General features: G+C 33.7%; 1 protein-coding gene across 1 annotated transcript; it reads right to left on the bottom strand.

The window, feature by feature from the left end:
• Positions 1 to 1,979: 1,979 nt before the first annotated feature.
• Positions 1,980 to 20,239, bottom strand: HELRODRAFT_92387 (hypothetical protein; the record flags this gene model as incomplete). Its single annotated transcript, XM_009016570.1, has 3 exons — positions 1,980 to 2,123; positions 11,820 to 11,933; positions 20,180 to 20,239. Coding segments are annotated over 3 exons (318 nt in total), but the record flags the coding sequence as incomplete, so codon positions are not given.
• Between the last annotated feature and the right edge of the window lie 41 nt (positions 20,240 to 20,280).

Below are 20,280 nucleotides of genomic sequence, written 5' to 3'. Positions count from 1 at the left end.
AAAGGTGAACAAATGAAATCTCTGTATCGTATAGCAAAACAAGCAAAGCGTACGAAAAAAGACATAGTTGGTGCCTCATGTATCAAAAACGACAAAAATGAGATGGTTCTTGAACAAGATGAGATCAAGCTACAGTGGAGAGAATACTTCAACCGTCTGTTAAACGAAAGAAATCCCATCAACTTTGACGCTCCACCCATCGAAGGTCCGATTTCAGACATCACTGTAGAGGAGCTTACAGAAGCTCTAAAAGCTATGAAGGATGGAAAAGCAGCATGGCCCTTTGGACTCACAAATGACATTATCAAAACATCTGGTACTGCAGGTATCCAAACGTTACTACAACATTGCCGTTTAATCTGGAGAAATTGCTCTATGCCGACTGAATGGAACTATAGCATGACAGTCCCGCTATACAAAGGCAAAGGTGATCCAATGAACTGTTCATCATATCAGGGTATACGTCTGTTAGAACACTCCTGAAAATTGTCGAGAAAATCATTGAGAAAAGATTAACCACGTGCATCACAATCGGAAATTATCAATTTGGTTTACTAGCGTGGAAATCAACAATTGATGCAATTCACATCCTTCGGCAACTGCAAGAGAAGTACCTCCCAAAGCATCAACAACTATCACACATTTTTGTAGACCTTTAAAAGCGTTTGATCGAGTTCCCCGTGAAGCAATCAGGTGAAGTCTACGTTGACAACTCATTCCAGAATATCTTGTTTGACTTGTGATGGAAATGTATACGAATACTAAGACTCTTGTCAGCACAACAGTTGGAAACACAGATGCATTCGACATCGGCGTTGGAGTTTACCAAGGCTCGATTCTCAGTCCACTGTTATTTATAACTGTGATGGAAGAAACGATACGATAAAGAAACCGATACGCACTGGTGACATTTGGAATCTAATATATGCTGATGATATCGTTTTAACAACCACGTCTGAGCAGAATGTAGCGCAGATGTTTGAAGATTGGAACACCAGACTCGCCGATCATGGATTCAAAGTCAACATCAACAAAACCAAAGCAATGAACACTGGTAAACCCATCCAATCCACAGCTACTGGTCGATGGCCCTGTTAAGTTTTTAAAGCTGGTGTAGGTAACAATTCAATCAAGTGTCAGCAGTGTAACCATTGGTGTCACAAACGTTGTTCAAAAATAATTGGTACTTAATTTAAAGTGCCCAATTTTGTTTGTCCTGCTTGCATCAATCCACAACAACAAATTCGAAATAGCACGGTTTTTAAAGCCATTAAGGTAGAGAAAGTCACATCGTTTCAATATCTAGGGGATGTTCTGGATTGTACTGGAACAGCTGAAGCTGCCGTTCGAGCACGCATACGTGCAGCCTGGAATAAATAGCATCTCCTTGCCTCTATATTGATGCGGCGTGACATCCCACTACCACTACAATCAAGACTTTATAAATCTGTGATATGTCTGGTGTTGTTATATGGTGCAGAAACATGGCCGATGACAACCAAACTAGAACAACAACTTTAACGAACCGAAATGAAAATGCTCCGATGGATGCAACGAATTAGTCTGAAGGACCACATCAAACCTACCGAAATCCTGCGTAGTGCTGGTTTAGATGATATAAAGGACGAATGCCGACAACACCGTCTGCGGTGGTTTGATCATGTCAAACGAAGAGGAAACAGTGCCATAACTTTTCTTGCAGATGTTGAAGTACCTGGCACACGTCCCAAAGGCCGTCCAAAGAAGTCCTGGTCGCAAACAATCGAGCAAGACATGAAAGCTCTAAATTTAAATAAAATGGTTACAACTGATCGGCGCAATTTTTTTGGCGCAAAAAGTTGATGGCAAAGAAAACAACGTCCTACCTCGGGGAACCGGGTCTCTGGACGCAAAACGAAGATTGATTGTTTGATAAGTTTTCATAGAATAAAAAAATGTTATAAACCCAGCAATTTCTAAAAATTCTAACTTAATAAAATTTAACAATGAAAAAATAACTTGTTTTGAAATTCTTGCAAGTCGTTAACTATTTTTGAAATATTAACATCTGCCCATAGAATGTCATAATATCCATCAACAGTGTTGTTTACATTGTTGTACAAACTGTAAAGTCTCTGTAACAACTGAATATTAATCAAAATACTTTTCATTTAAAATAATGATATACAAAGAATACTGGATTTCATCGTCACAGCTTCTAAATAAATATTTTCATTATTACAGCAAACACATGGTGCATGTAAACATACGTAAATACAACGCATCAAACATTTGATGTGATAAGCGTGGATATCTTAACATTCGAACTCGGCTACATTCAACATTGCCTGGAATTTTAACAATTACGCTACCGCGCGTTACGTATATGCAGTCAGACAAAGATTATACCATCCTCATCATCCTCATGATCCCCATCGTCATCTCAATTGCTCAATGGTCGATTATTGTTCAATAGACCGAAAAGGGCTACATTCAGCACTATATATTAAAAGAGGGTTTTATTCAAGTTTTCAGAAGGAGTCCCAAAAACGTGTATGAAAACAAAGGTTTATAACAGTTTTCAACTCATTTGGCCATCGATAAATTAGACTTATTCATAAAAGACTAGAAGTTAGTAACTAGTTTTAGAATAATAGTAAGTATAAAGATGATTAGAATTTAAAATGTATAAAATTTTTTAGATAGAAAGTTATTTTGAACAAGTAAAAAAAGAAGAAATTAGAGAAAATTTAGAAAGTTTGAAACAAATTTTAACAACACAAAAATTTTAACAATGCTTTTTTGACTATTATTTAGCACATAAATATAGAATTTAATATAACAACACAATAAATAAGAAAAGGGTAAATCATAGCATAAAACAATGAACCATCATTTTGTGTGAAAATATTGATTTAAATTTATAAATAAAAAAACGAACTACAAACATATTAACTTAAAAACAAACTGCAAACATATTAACGCCAAACATTCGGTAGAATTTATAGAATATTGTAAAAATTATGGTCTACTACCAACATGTATAAATAATAAAACTTTTCGATAAGTTCTTTTCTTTAACAGTTTAGATCTTATATATATAACAAGATAATAGCTACCGGACCACTGGAAATAATAAGATATTATAAAATCCGACTCCAACTCCTCCAAAAATTCCGACTCCGATTCCAGCAAAAATCTTAGACTCCGACACTGTAAAAAATGAATGTAGGGAGCTGTCTAATTGACGAATCGTTTTTTCAGTAGAGACGAGAAAACGTTTCTTTTTTGTCAGCATTTAACATTATCAGTCATTGGCAGTCATCTTCTCTCCACTTAACACGTGTTACAATCACGTAATGATATCACGCGTTGAATCAACCTTTTTTTAGTTTTAAACATGTTTGTAGTTGAAATGTCAAAAAAGATATGCCATGACAATTGACAGCTAATGACAGCTGTTGACAGCCATATTTAAACCAATTAATAGAACAAATCAGCAATCACCTTCCAAAATTGACAAACGTTTTTAGAAATTTCCGTACCAAAATCAATAGTAACGCTAATGACTCCTCATTCATCTCAATACAATCTCAATTCCTCAAAAAAATTAATAATTTCATTTTACTCAATAAAAAATATAGCTTTACAAAAACTCCTATAATCGATCCAACAGAACAAACACTACCTAGAAAGAAAAGAAAATTATTAGCACAATCGGGCCATTGTCATTTCCAGAACAGAATCATTCCAAACCTCCCAAACATCTGCCCGGCATTTAACAACAGACCTCACAATGTTCAACATCTTTTCAACTGTCCTAACAACCCAAGAAAACTATAACCAATTCATTTTTGGACAAAACCAACAGAAGTTTCTGCTTGGCTAATAACTAAAACAATAATCTTCCCATAACAATCAACCGATTTTTGGCAACAACAACTATTAAGCTTAGTATGAGTTCATGATCTAAAGTAAGATATGAACGTAGAAAAATTCAAAATCTAATCTCTAAGTTATAAAAGCTCAGCAACTGTTCCGACTATTAATTAAAAGTTTATTTTATCAAAATAACATTTTGTTATTATTTAAAAAAAATTCAGAATCTGACAGAATCTTTACCAAAATATAAGAAAAAATATTATAAAATGATGAAAATAAATTGCGAAGTAAGGATGTTCAAGCATGGAAAAAAATAAAGATTTTATAAACAAACAAAGAAATAAATTAATTAATTAGTTATCGACTGAATAAATAAAATCCTAATGTGTTCATTAGAAAAAAAGTAAAAACAAAATTGAAAAAATGACGAATACATATCGAGTGTTAATATGTTTTAGATGTCTCTGGATGAAGGTTTTATAATAGGCTGATTGAAGTTAAGTCATGGCTTGGTGAACTTTAAAAATTTCATTATTAATCCCTATTAAAAATATATATATATGTATATTATACATGTTCTTACAACATTTGATTTTCCATAGTTTCTTTTGCGTGGTAGTTCAGATACTTTTTACTTTGCTAAATAGCTTGTACATTTTTTTGTTAACTAATGTTTTTTCTAATATTTTAATTAACGTTTCTTTAATAAACAATTATATTATAAAACAAAAAGTTTTTTATATTCAACAGGTTATGTGCCCAGAACGCTTAATAAATTGTTTAAAAAAAAATAAAACAGTTAATTTGCGCAGCCGATTGGCCCATTTGGAAACGTCGTATTCGAGATTTCATTAACTACCATGAGAGCGCACTTGATGCGATTGATGGGAAGTTATCAAAACCAGAATTACTAAAAAATCAAACAGAGCAAAAGACAAAAGATTTTAAAAACAAATCAGATCTGTTTAGAAAAGCAAACAGTTATGCGAAATCAGTAATTGCGAATGCAGTCACAGAAGACACATACCAAAAGGTAATGGACAAGAACACAGCGTTTGAAGTTTTAAAGAAATTAAAAAGGAAATTTGAAGCGTCAACTAAGGATCAACTATTCCAAGTTTTGTAGCAACTTTTTCAATTTCAAATGAATAGCAGATGTAGATGTATCTGACCAAATTGCAAGATTTAAAACCTTGTGTTAAACAGTGGGCTTCAGGCTGTGGGTAGAGGCGAAATAAATATGCTGTCAACAGTAAATAATAAACAAAAGTATATAAAACTTTCAGATGTCTGATATGTTTTAAATGTAGGTAGAAACCTGTTTTCCATACCAGCTGCATAAGATATCAATTCAAAAAACAGCAAGTTTGAATCTTATGCAACGAAATGTCAATTCAGTATAAAAAATCGTGTGGTCGTACAAGGAACAAGACGAATAGATGGTTTTTTGTACATATGAGGCAAACTTGATTTCAATAACTCCAGATACATCGGCTGAAGTGAATATGGTCAGTAAAAATTCAATAGTGCAGCTCTACCATGAACGTTTTGGTCATCAAGAGAAACGTCACATAAAGAATGTTTCAGAAAAAGAGTTAAACATCAAAGTTCATCTTGACAAAGATTTGTGGGAACCATGTCTCTACGGTTAAAATTTGGCAAGAGAAATGAAACCGATAAACCAGGTGAACTACTATCGGCAAACGTTTGTGGTCCTTTCAACACAAAACCACTAAGTGGTAAACGATATTATGTTGTTTTTAAAAGATCATTACAGCAAAATGAGGCTCATCGCTTTTCTTAAACACATAGATCAAGTGAAACAGACACTACAAAATATTTTGTCTCAAGCAGCGACTCAAGGTCATTTGAGTGACAACAGGGATGAGTTTAACAACGAAAAAGTTCGAAACATCCTGCGCAGCCATGGAATCACGCAAGGCTAACAGCACCATATATACCTCAACAAAATAGTGGTAGTGAACGTGAAAACAGAACAATAGTAGAAATAGCACGCACATTGAATTACTCAAATTCAGATTTTAAATTTCCAGTCGCTAAGTGGGCTGAGTTATGTTCAACTGCAGTATATTTACTTAATCAAACAAGCAAGTCGTCGATTGAAGATTTGAAGTTTGGACAAATAAAAAGCCGAGAATTAATCTTTTGAGAATAACTGGATTTACATGTTTTGTTCACACACCTCATCCAAAACGTAAGAAAATGGATAAGAAAGCCATAAAAGGTAACCATTGTTGGTAACGATGGTGACGAACGCTATCGCATATGGCTAAAAAATCAATATGAAATGGTATTCTCAAGAGATGATGTTTTCCAAGAAAAACCTAAGAAATGTACAGCATCTTTTGAATATAAGATTTCAAAAGATTCTGCAACAGATCCTCGAATCAATTGCAAATCAGAAAATAACTCAAGTAGTAGAAATGATGATTCAAAAGAAGAAATTACAGATGACACTGAGAAGATTATAGATAATTCAGTTAAAGTTCAACTCAGAGATAGGTCAAGCTTGCAGAAACCTAAGAAGTTAGATGATTATGTGATGCAGGCTGAGACATATTTATTAGATGTACATGAACCAGATACATACGAAGAAGCCATTCAAAGCAGGGAAAGTAAATATTGGAATGATGCCATGAATAATGAAATTAATTCATTAAACAAAAATAGAACTTGGGAACTTTGTAAACTACCCAGAGGAGCTAAAGTTATTCCATGTAAATGGGTTTACCAAATAAAAACCTTGCCAGACGGAAGTGTAGATATATACAAGGCAAGACTTGTGGCAAAAGGATTTTCACAACGAAAAAATGTAGATTAAAATCAGTCCAGTAGTAAAGTTGACTACAGTTCGCTCTAGACTAAGTAATGCAGCAAGTGAAAAACTGCATCTTCTTCAATTTGATGTATCAACTGCATTCCTGTATAGTGAACTTGACGAAGCGATCTACTTCAAACAACCAGACAGATGTAATGATGGCTCAAATAAAGTCTGTAGATTGCTCAAAAGTCTGTATGGTCTAAAGCAAGCACCTCGTTGTTAGAACCAATAATTCGGCAAGTTTCTTTTCGAATGTGGCTTTAAGTTATAAAGCAGATCTATGTCTTTATGTTAGAATACAAAACATTGTGATGCTAGCATTGTTTGTTGATAATGGAATGGTAGCCGCTAACAACACAGAAGATTTAGATCTATTCATTAGAAAATTGAAGCTGAACTTGCAACATTTTTAGGTTTTCAAATAAAAGCTCTATTGGATGGAAGCATAAAAGTTTGTCAATCTGGCTATGCAAAAAAATTTTGAAACTTTTCAGATTAAAAGAATGCAAACCAGTTCACACCCCAATGCTTAAAGAAAATGCTGATAATCAATCCGACATAGCAGGTTCAGAATACCCTTATAGACAACTAGTTGGAGCGTTAATTTACTTGATGTTAGGCACAAGGCCAGACGTTGTGTAAAGCCTTAACTATTTGTCTCGTCCCCTCGAAAACCCAACACCATGAGATATAATAAAAGCAAAACGAATGCTTAGATATTTAGCAGGAACAATCGATCAGAGCACTGTTTACAGATCAGACAGTATAAAATAGTTTTACAGTGTTTCGGTGATTCAGACTCTGGAGGCTGTAGAAAGACTGGACGTTCGACCACACGTATTGCAGTAATATATGCAGGAGGCATAATATCATGGATTAGTCAATATAGGCAGTAGTTACAACATCTACAACGGAGACTGAGATCAACGCTGCAATAGAGGCTGTCAAAGAAATAATTTGGCTTCAAAGATTATTCAAACCATTACAGGTTGATTTGAAAGAAGTACCAATTTTGCAAGTTGACAACAGTGCTGCAGTCAAATTTACTCAGAACCCAAAATTTCATTGGCGGACAAAACACATTAATTTGAAAGATCTTTTTATTAGAAAAAAAATTCAAGATGGATCGGTTGATATTGTTATAACCGATCCCTTGAACTTGTACGTATGGTTATTTCTCTCTAAATGGATTCTTGACTCCTGAACAAACTTTTTTCAGATGACTTTATTAAAAAGAAAACAGTGCTGGCAATCACTTGTGTGTATTGCTGTGATCAATCACTCGTTTATTCAATCAACAAAATCGTTAGAATACAGCACAATAACTAATCGACAGGTAAATCACGAAATACAACTATTCGTCAGTAGTTAAGCTTCTCTTGTCAGACTAATTACATTGAGTCTTCTAGCCCTGGTATTCTTTATTGCAGTAAGTTTCCAGCTATCAAAATCTTACCTCTGTCACCAGTGTGTAATCCCCTAACACCAGTGTTGTAACCTCTTCGACCAACACCGATGTTATAGCTTTAATACTCGCTATATCTCCAACACCGTGTTTTAGCTTCCAACGATAGTCAAGAGTTCGTTTATCCGTAGGTTCAAGATTTCCGATAGATAAACAAGACTATTTAAACGCAAGCTAAGCTGTACATTTATTTAATACCAACAGTAATAGAAACAATAAATTAATCCAAATAACTACGTAAATCACATTTACGACTTCTACGTCAACTGTTATTCCGTCTTCTTACCTGTTCTTCTCTTTCTTGTGTTCGTGTTATCTCCCTGTCGTGTCCCATTCTTTTATATAGCTGCCGATCCGCTAGTAAGTGTGTCACGTGATTTACAATCGTTTTAATTTGCAAGCGCTTCACGCAATTACTAACCACTAGTTCCTATCTCGGCTTCATGTCTGTAACAATATCATACAAATTTCAACAAGTGATCAAGTCGCTGATGTGATGACAAAGCCACTGGACAGGGTCAGACTGAAACTCCTGAGTGGACATATGGGACTAAGCCTCCAACGCATAATGTGTCTTTTTAGGTACAGCTCTTTTAAATTCATTATAAAATTAGTCTTTGCCTTATTTAATTTTTTTTGTAGTATATTTTTATAAATCATCAATCTTCACTATTCTATCTATCTTTTTGTTTCATCAGAAAATTTGTTGAAGTTTTTTTATTTTTAAAGTCAGCGACACTGAAAATTTTGATTTTTTTGACATGTCTGATCAGAAAAGGTATAAATAATTTTGGTTAAATTTTTTCTTGAAATTTTTAAAAATTTTGAATCGCATTTTTATTTGTTTAGCTAATTACGTAAAATTAATGATAAAACATCTTGTAGTTTTTTTTTATAAAAGCTAAAATTATGACTGTTCCTTTTTTTGGAAACTATGCAGTACACTGAATAGTAAATTTACTAATTTCAGATTTTCACTTCATGAAGTTGTTAGCATGTTAGAAATGAAAAAGATTTTTTTTCAGCAGATATCATTATGCTACCGCCTGATAATCCCAATTGTTCAGATCAAGAGAGTGGTCCTGAGGATGGGGAAGGAATTATTGACAATTTATCAATAACTTTATTGAACTCAAACATTGAGGCAGTCAAAGAAATGCTTCAGAAAGAAGAAATTAATGTGCAAACACAAACAACTATTTAAAAAAAGATTACAAAGGTATATTAATTGAAAGAAATTGGAAGAAGAATGACATTTTGATTGTAGAACCCATACCAGTTTTTTCTGAAAATAAAGAATTTGAATTGTTTCAATTCTGTTTCAATTATTTTTTGATGATGAAATAATCAAATTCATCACTGAGATATCTAATTTCTATGCTAGTCGGAAGCTGAGGCAGTTGAATGCCACTGAAGAAGAATATAAAGTGACATTAGCAGTTTTGCTCTTATCGGGTTATGCTCCTCTACCAAATCGACAAATGTATTGGGAACAAAGTAATGACGTGCATAATTTAGTACTGAGTAATGCCATCAGTATGAATAGATTCGAGGAACTTTTCAGATATTTACACACATGCGATAACGAAAAAATTGACAAAAAAAAGATAAAATTGCCAAAGTTCGACCCTTGTTTATATGTTAAATGAAAAATTTTTAAAATATTGGCCTGAAGAAATTCGCTTATTAATTGACGAATCCATGGTATTATATTATCATATTTTGTTAGACATTTTACCAAGAAATTTATAAGAGGTGCCCCTATCCGATTCGGATTTAAAATTTGGTGCACGAATAATCGTCTCGGTTATTTAGTGAGTTGTGAACCATATCAAGTAGCCACTTAAGATTATGATCCTGATTTAGGACTGGGTAGATCAGTAGTTAAAAAACTGACAGCATGCCTTTCTGATGATAAAAGATTTCATTTATTTTTTGACAATTTTTTCTCTTCGTTCAAATTATTTAAACGACTAAAAGGAAATAATATTTATGCAACCGGTACAATTAGAGTTAATCGAACAGGGAAATGTCCATTGATGGATATAAAAGAAATCAAAAAAGTGAAAAGATGGTCTTCAGCAAACACGAAGCATGTTTTAATACAAAAACAACAACACACGTTTAGACGACAACAACATTTTCCCCGAGATCGGGGGTTGCCGTTTGGCTACCTATGATGAAATCGAAATACCCCTCGACGCCATTCACATCTGTCACTCCCCTCAGTATCACGCAACCCCGCTTTCACTCTGTCCTTCTCCACCTGCTCTCTGCATCCCAATCGCGGACGACCCCTTCCTATCACTCCTTCAACCTCAAACTCCAACGCTTGCCTAATCCCGACCCTTTCATCCCTTCTCAACACATGTCCATACCACCGCAATCTCGATCTCCTTACCAATGTCACAATGTCCTCATTCAGTCCTATCATCGACATCAGCTCTGTACTACTCCTCCTATCCTTCATTTTAACCCCACACATCATCCTCACCATAGCTCTTTCAGTCCTCTGCAGTACACTTTTCTCCTCTCTCCTCAACACCCAAGTTTCACCACCATATACCATCGCTGCTCTCACACATGCTTTATATACCCTCCCTTTCATCTTCACTGACCATTTCTTTCCACACAATACCCCACCCAGTTACTAACCCTAACCATGAACACATTTCTTACATTTGAACGTTCCTTCCACCTTTTTTTCAGTGCCCCCTCACACCATTACATCACTTACGCATCCACTTCTGACATCCTATACACAATACTCAGCCATATATAATAAATCGATATAACAAATATATGGGTGGAACTGATAGGATGGATCAGAACATTGAAAATTTGCGGACCAATATTCGGATTAAAAAATGGTGGTTGCCGCTTTTGCTTTCGGATCAAAAAATACTCAAAGCATGAAAATCACTTTTATGCTGGGTTCAAGAGAAGTGTTGCCAAAACTATATTTGGGCAAAACCAACCAGAAGATTTGAAAAGAAAATCAGTAAACCATAATGTTGAAAATGAAATAAAACTTGATGGAAAAGACCATTTTATTGGAAAAATTTTGGATGGACGAAAAAGATGTAAATTGTGCCACAAGAAAGTTTCAAAGAAATGTATAAAATGTGATATTGCCCAACACTTGAAAGGCTTTGAACATTTTCACAGGAAATGATTTACCATGAGTACTCAACACCTACCTTACATATGAGTACCTTCTTAGGAACACTTTGTTTTTTATCATAACTTTTTTAATTTTTTTTTAATTTCATTTTAATAGGCTTTTTTGATGTTTTAATACTACGCTAAATAAAATATTTCAAAATCATAAAAAAATGAGTAATGCATTGGAGGCCTAATGTCATAAAATGTTTTGAAACAAGGGAAAATATTGAAATAATATATATGTACATTATATATGTTCCTAAAACATTTATGACTTTCCATAGTTCCTCTGGAATTGTTGTTCAGATACTTTTTACTTTGCTAACTAGATATACTAGCTCGTTCATTTTTCTATTTTTTGTCAACTAATGTGTTTTCTAATATTTTAATTAACGTTTCTTTAATAAACAATTAGATTAAAAAACAAACTAAGTAGTTTTTTTATATTCAACATATATCAACTATCACATATAAAAAATCTCTAACTTGTATTTCCTTGTTGTATTGAAATAGTATGGGGTGTTCAGTAACAGTCAAACCAAACAGTTGCTCGCCTCCAGAGCATGTTTGATATGTACGCCATAGTTGTTCCAATAATGCCTTCGATAACATAAAATACCGGTTGTTATGAATGATGGCAAACAGTAAAAAAAACATTTCTTCTATTTTTACAAAATCATGATATAAATGTTATATAAACTGCAATAATTTTTTAAATTTTCAAATACTTTAGAAAAATTTGAAAATTCTTCTATGAGCGTTTGAAGGTTTTTTTTTTCCAGCCAATCTATCATAAAATAATATGTTTAATCTTTTAACGACTGTCGTCTAAAGTAAATTATAAGACTATAAACAATATAAAACGCGATTTTTAAAATTTTTATTAAATTTACTTTATTGGTTTTCTGTTTTAATTAAATAATTTATATAAATTAATAATTACTTGTTCCTTTATATCAAATATCTTACATACCTTATATATGATGCACTGAAGATGAGTTATTTATAACTCGAAATAGCTATTTGCAAATTTATTTAATAAAAATTTTAAAAAAAAACAATAAAATTTCTAATTTCTCGGAAATTAATAAATTAAAAAGAAATATGAAAAAGTTGAACAATGTTGAAAGTAGTGTTGAATTTCTCCTTATATAGGAGAGAGTGCCTGCGCGTTGGCGTCTTAGTTTCACAGGCGTAAATGGTTGCACAAGGATCTGATTATCTCGTCTGAAATATTTTGCATACCAGTCGTGATGAATTGCGGTCAAGTGTGTCTTTCTCTTATTTAATATTTCTCTGTTTGTGGTTTCGTCTGTGTTTGTGTCTGTGTGTATGCTTTTCGCTGCGTGAATATATTCCCTCTGTGGAACAATCAATACGTCAGTCGTGTTTTTATGTGTTTATGTTTTTAGTCTTTGTATGTGTGTGTGTGTGTTGATTGATTTACATGATATCATCTAAACCAGCACGACGCAGGATTTTGGTAGATTTTATGTGGTCCTTCAGACTAATTCGTTGCATCCATCGGAGCATTTTCACGTCAGTTCGTTGAAGTTGTTGTTCCAGTTTGGTTGTCATTGGCCATGTTTCTGCACCATATAACAACACCAGACGTATCACAGATTTATAAAGTCTTGATCGTAGTGGTAGTGGGATGTCACGCCGCATCAATATAGAGGCAAAGAGATGCATTTATTCCAGGCTGGTTAAATAAAAAATTTTTAATATTTGACATTTTTGACAAAACATTATTAATAACGTTATTACTACAGAAAAGCTCTTTTTGGCATCAACTGCCATCATAAGTGTAGTTATATAGTTTTTGAGTCTTTGTTTTTACAGCGACTTTGATTGTAACTTAATTAGAATTAAAATTCATCTTGTGTTTCTTTGTTGGAAAAATATTGGTATTATTTAGTTGAATATTTATTGCTGGTTTAAGTTTATCGATGAAAATTGATTCTGCTATCTTCAATTTGAAGTATTCTCTTTTGTAATAAATTGCTTTTGTGTTATTGTCTAAAATTTCCCTTGTTATAATAGTGTTATGATGTTTCATTAGGTGGTCTTTTATTGCTCCATGTTGCTTATGCATAGTGAGTCATTTCGTGATGTTTCATTAGGTGGTCTTTTATTGCTCCATGTTGCTTATGCATAGTGAGTCATCTCGTTAATGTTGTTGTAGTCATTCCGATATATTTAGTATTTTGATGCACCAATTTTACATGTGAATGAATAAATCAAATGATTACTTTTCTTGTCCGAGGAAGGTTTAAAGTTGGAATTGTTTTTTATTATTAGAGATGATGTTTTCCTGTTCGTGTAGTAAATTCTTAATTTTTTTGAGCTGTTTGTATCTATGACTTTAACATTGTTATTTATTATCTTTTTCATCATTTTTTCATCTCTTTTATATGATGAGGACATACTAATTTTATAATAAATTATAATTAATAATTATGTAGCCGCAATTTATTACTTTGTAATTCTACATTATCTAAAACAATTTGATTAATTAATTTATTTATTTTAAATACCTTATATGAAATATTTTAATTATGTACTATTTTTACAGCAAAGGTAATATATTGTTTACTTATCGTCATTTTATTTTATATATTTTAATTAACTCGTCATATTTTATTTATTCTAATTTATTTTCTTATCTCACATATTCTTAATTACATTTCAACGTAATTTATTCTATTTCAATTTCTTATATTAATACATTTTATAATTATTCAACATACTTTAATGTATAAATATATTACTTAAGGCTCTGAAGATGGCGCTCACGCCGAAACAACGTTGTAAGCTGCACTATGACACAACTGTTTAATAAATATGATTTAACCCAAATACGAAATGTTGAATCTATTGGTAAAAAACTAATCAACGCAAAATGGGCAAAACTATTTAATGAAAAGTTTGTATCGCTGAGAACCTCGTACCAAAATATATATATATATGTCACGAGTTCTTTCTTATTTTAAGGCTCTAATTAATTAAAATTACGCCAAACAGTATTTTCATTAAGTTTTATTTTAACAAACAGAATATTAACTAAATAGTTAATTAACGAATGAATATTAACTAAAACAGTACGGCAAAATTAAATATCAGATACCAAAACTGTCATAACGCTTTTCCAATGTCACCTTCTAACTATCACTAAACTAAACTGGTTTATCTAATCGCCTCAGTGGCTCTAAATTATTAAGCGCTAAGCGCATAAGTTTGGAGATCGTCACATCTCCCCAACCCACGCGAGGCTGGTGGTTCCATGTGGAAGGTCTGCATCCTTGGATCAACCCTCTCCACATCTGGACAACGTGTCAGCAACAACATTTTCTTTCCCTGACACATGTTGCACCCTATAATTGAAGTCCTGCAACAACAGTGCCCATCTGGTGATCCTTTGATTGGACATCTTGTTGCTGTGGATCATCTTAAGCGGTGCATGATCTGACAGTACCACGAATTCGTGTCCCATTAAGTAGATTGAGAACTTCGTTATGGTGTAGACAATAGCTAATGCTTCCTATTCTATCGTTGAAAAGTTCTGTTCAGTCAATGACAATTTTCTACTGAGGAAACACACGGGCTTCAAGATGTCGTCAACTTTCTGTAACAATGCACCACCTACTGAATAAGCTGATGCATCGCATGCTACAAAAAATGTTTTGTTGATATCCGGTATCTGTAGTATTATCTTGTCTGAGAACAACCTCTTTAGGTTCGGTATGCAGTTTATTATCCCATCGTCTGGTGTTATATTGTTCGGTTCATTTTTCCTAATTACTTGTAGCAATGGCTGCAGGAACTCAGTAAAATTGGAAAGAATCTGCGGTAATAGCTACACAAACCTACTACACTTCTCGCTTCCTTCTTGGTTGTAGGTACGGTGATATTTAATATTTTACTAATATTACGCTGTATCGGTTAAATAGTACTATTTGAAATCACATGTCCCAGAAATTCTACTTCATAACTGGCAATATTTGTTTTGCTGGGTTTCACTGTCAGTTTATTAACAGCAATTATTTAAAAAATTTTATCTAATGCTATTAAATGTTCTTGCCAGGTTGTGTGAAAAATACAGATGTCATCTAGATAGAATACTATATCTCTTCTGTGTGCAAACAATGATGACATCATTCGGTTAAATGTGGCTGGTGCATTGGCTAAACCAAAAGGCATATAATTCCACACGAAATTACCGAATGGGGTCGTAAACGATGTGTAACACTAAGAATCTTCCTCCATGGGTATTTGCCAGTATCCTTGTGAGAAATCTAGTGTTGAAAATATCTTTGCACCTTTTAATTTTCCAATCAAACACTCGATATTGGACATCGGATACGGATCTTTAACAGTGATGTTGTTAAGCTTCCTATAATCTATACACATCCTCATATCTTCAGTTTTTTTCTTAACCAGCACGACTGGAGCGGCATAGGGGGAATCTGAAGTATCAATAATGCCTTGTTTGTTTAATTTATGAATTTCCATCCTTAGAAAGTTTTCATGGTGAGGTGGAACAGGATAAGGCTTCATACTCGTTGGCGTGTTATCACGGATCCGGATTTTATGCTTAATGATGTTCGTTCTACCTGGCACATCTGAAAAAATTACTTTGTATTTCTCAAGTAATTTTTTCATCTCTTCTTGTTGAGAAGCTGACAAATGATTTAATTTGATGTCATGATACGTTTCCGTTTGCTTCATCTCCGGTTTAGGAACTTCTACACTATCTGCTGATTGGAGGAATAACATTTGGTTGACAACTTCATGAGATGATGGTAGAGCATCGGCTATCCTCGGTAAATATTCCTTCAGCATGTTAATGTGGAATACTTTACTCTGCCCTTTCATGTTTATGGCGTAGTCAACATCTGAAATGATCTTCATGACTTCAAACGGTCCTCTCCATTTGATAAACAATTGATTATTTATATCTGGTAGTAGCACCATTACCTCATTTCCCACCTTCAATCTTCTCAACTTTCTTCTTTGATTTATTCGATTCAATTTTATTGGTGTATTTATTGTTGAATCATTCACGACAAATTGACAAACTTTTTCAAATCGTTCACGCGTTTTGACAACCAATTCGTAGGATGTCTGAACATCTGGTTTGATGTCTTGTTTTGACAACAAATCTCTGTATAACGACATTGGGCCTCTGCAATTCGCGCCATAAACCATCTCAAAGGGTGAGAACCCTGTTGTTTCATTCGGTATCTCCCTATATCCAAATAGCAATGGTGGCAACATTTTATCCCAGTCACCTGCATCCTCTTGCGCTATTTTATTCAACATTCTCTTCAATGTGCCATTGAACCTTTCAAACATCCCATTCGTTTGGGAGTGGTATGGTGTTGTAAAGTGTTGTTTAATATTCAACGTTTGGCAGAACTGTCGAAACTCATTTGAAGTGAACTGTGTTCCTTGGTCCGACAAAATTGTATCGGGGTATCCCGTTCTAGAAAACACTACTATCAAGGCATCGGCAACAACTTTGGTTGTTATATGCTTCAACGGTATGGCTTCAGGGAAACGAGTACATAAATCTTCTTTTGTAAGGATATATCTATGTCCTCTTTTAGACAATAAAGGCATAGGTCCGATGATGTCTACTGCAATCCTCTAAAACGGTAATTCCGCAATCGATGTTGTTTGAATCGGTGCCTGAATATACGGACCTTTTGGACCATGAATTTGACAATTATGGCATGTTCTAACATATTGTTTAACATCTTTGGTGGTGCTTGGCCAGTCGAATTCATTTAGAATCCTATTTAATGTTCTTTTGACACCCATATGTCCTGAAAAAGGCGTGTCACGGGCTAATTGCAAAATTTTATTTCTGTATCTTTGTGGCACAATCAACTGCTTTGTTAGCCCAGTCTTAAGATTAACTTCTCTCACATAAATCCCGTTTTCTTGTTTCATGATTGAGGCATTGGGATCCTTTCTTGGATTCTGAATCAATTTACTCAAAGAAGGATCTTTCCACTGTTCATTTGCCATATCGTCTGGTTGATAATTCATAATTTTACCATTTTCATTACTATCTTTATTTATCTCATCATTGTTTTTGTTATTTTTATTCATCTCGATTTCATCCTTGCTTCCATTATTTTTGTTGTTGTGATTATTATTTTTAATGATTTTGACTTCTTTGTTTTCCTCATCTTCCTTCTCTTTTCTATTATACATCACTGGACTTGATTTATTTTGTTTTATATCTTTAATGGTTATTGGGGACTTCCTATCACCCAGGACATCATCATCAGGAACATTATAATTTCCCTCAACATTGTTCTCTTTTTCATTGTCGTTACTATCATTAATCTTTACTTCATCATGTACATGGTCAACATTTATCTCTCCACTGTTCCCTGTTTTATTATTATTATTCATTTTAACTTCATCATGTACATCCAACATAGTTTGTTCTGCGATGGGATGTGGCTGCGTATAATTCTGATTTAGTTTTTCAAGAGCTTTTTCCTTCCTACTCTGTGATCTGGTAATCGCCATGGATTTATTGATGTCATGGTGATTTTGCCAATGTGTAATATCCGCTTCTGTACACTCTTTCACATCTGCAACATTCCCAATTATTAAATCGATGCCATCTAGGGGTTGATCTAATACTAACGCTTTGTGCCATCCTGTCAAATACGGACTATCAACATAGGTAATTGCTATAGGATGTGTACTAATCTCACCTTTGAAATCTTTAACTTTTCCGTATTCTCCAGTATATGACTGTGGCCCCACACAATCTTGATGTATCAATAAAGTGGTTGTACCGGTATCTCTCAGCGCAATACATTTCTGTTGATCAACAAATGCTGAAATCTGTGTTAATTTACCATCGCCTTGTTAAATTTCTGCAAAAAAAACTTTGTTTGTTGGTTTATACTGCGTTGATGCTTTCTTGGAATCTCTGAAGTAACAATTGTCAGTGCGATGATTATTTTTCTTGCAAATCTTACAGTATGAACTTTTATTGGAATTTTGTTGTGTACTGTATTTCCCATCTGCTCTTCCATGTTCTACAATGGTTTTCATTCTCATTTTTGTTGTTGCGAAGAATGCGGTTTGCACTGAAGTCGGCTTGGATAACATCTGATCTGGATGAGCTGTTGTCAACGCATTACGGTTCGCGGGCAACGTTCCTTCACAAATACCTGGACTTGTTCATTGTATGCATTGATCACAGTGTCAAGTATGATGTGATTTCTTATTGCTTCATACGTTTTATTTACGTTAGCCATAGCTAACCATTTATCAAAGTACATTGTCATATATGTTATAAACAGACGTGGATCATCCTTGTGGTCAGGAACACTATGCAGGAATTTTTTTCTATATTCATCCTCGGTTTCTCCAAACTTTCTCAGAAGAACATCTTTCACAACTGAATACTGGTTTCTCTCTTGTTCATTCGGTTGGATACATATGTTGATGGCTCTATCCTTCAAATGACCCGACAGACTTCTAGCCCACTCACGTTCTGGTAATTCACAAGCACGAGCCAAATCCTCAAATCTCGCAAGATATGAATCGATGCTCTCAGTGTCCTCATTAAAAGGTAACATCCTTCTCAATTGATGGAATTTATCAAAACAATTACCGTTATCATTTCTTTGTTGCTGTATTCTGGCCATTTCAATGTCGTGCATTCGTTGTTTTTCCCTTTCCTAGCTTTCACGCTCCCCTTCCTCTCGCTGTCTCTAACTTTCCTCATGTTTATGTTTATGATGAATTTAGAGGCCTCTTCACTAGTTAGTCCCAGCTCTTAGGCAGCGTTTATATACTGAGCGAGTGACGCCATTTCTAATATTCTTACTTTTTACTCACTGCTGTTGTATGACGGTTGAAATGATGAAGATGACGACAAGTGCTAACTGGGGAGTTCTATGTTTTTTTTCTGCTGGAGTTTCTGTAGCCGACGCTGTAGCCAAGAATGTTGTTACCGAAGACGAAGAAGCTGAAGAGGACAAGAAGGCTGGTACAACTGCTATTGTTTCTGTTGAAGACGACGAAGAAGTGATGACACGAAACTGCTACTGTTGCTATCGAAGACGATGAAGAAGTGATGACACGAAACTGCTACTGTTGCTGTATCTTTTTTTTTAATTTTAATTTCAATTAACTCGACAATTAAATTGCAATATAATATTATTTCAATGTTTCACTTTTTTTTAAGTTCGATGTTACAGAACACAAGGTCACAGACAGACAGTTTCCACAACAATTAATTAATTTTATTTTTTTTTATTTTATTTAATTTTATTTTAATTCACCACAATTTAATTAATTTATTTTATTTTTAATTTTAATTTATGACAGTTTAATAATTTTACTTTAACAGTCGCAGTTTTCGTTAATTATTTTTAATTTTTATTTTAAAACTCTACGCAGTGTTTCCTAACTCACGTAGGTCTTATAGTCTCGTCAGGGTCGCCAAATGTCACGAATTCTTTCCTATTTTAAGGCTCTAATTAATTAAAATTACGCCAAACAGTATTTTCATTAAGTTTTATTTTAACAAACAAAATATTAACTAAATAGTTAATTAACGAATGAATATTTACTAAAACAGTACGGCAAAATTAAATATCAGATACCAAAACTGTCATAACGCTTTTCCTATGTCACCTTCTAATTACCACTAAACTAAACTGGTTTATCTAATCGCCTCAATGGCTCTAAATTATTAAGCGCTAAGCGCATAAGTTTGGGGATCGTCACAATATATATATATATATATATATATATATATATATATATATATTAAATTTAATAAAAAAAGAAAAGACATAACTAACAATAAAAAAATTCAATCGTTCACTGGCTTCACTTGGGGCCAAACCAGGCACTGTAGGGCCAGACTGAAAAAATGTTAAATTATTACTTAATTATTAAATTA

This window comes from Helobdella robusta (assembly GCF_000326865.2).
Source record: "Helobdella robusta unplaced genomic scaffold HELROscaffold_181, whole genome shotgun sequence".
NCBI classification, from domain to species: domain Eukaryota; kingdom Metazoa; phylum Annelida; class Clitellata; order Rhynchobdellida; family Glossiphoniidae; genus Helobdella; species Helobdella robusta.
The sequence above is the reverse complement of the archived record's forward strand: the minus strand, read 5'-3'. Positions and strand labels throughout refer to the sequence as shown.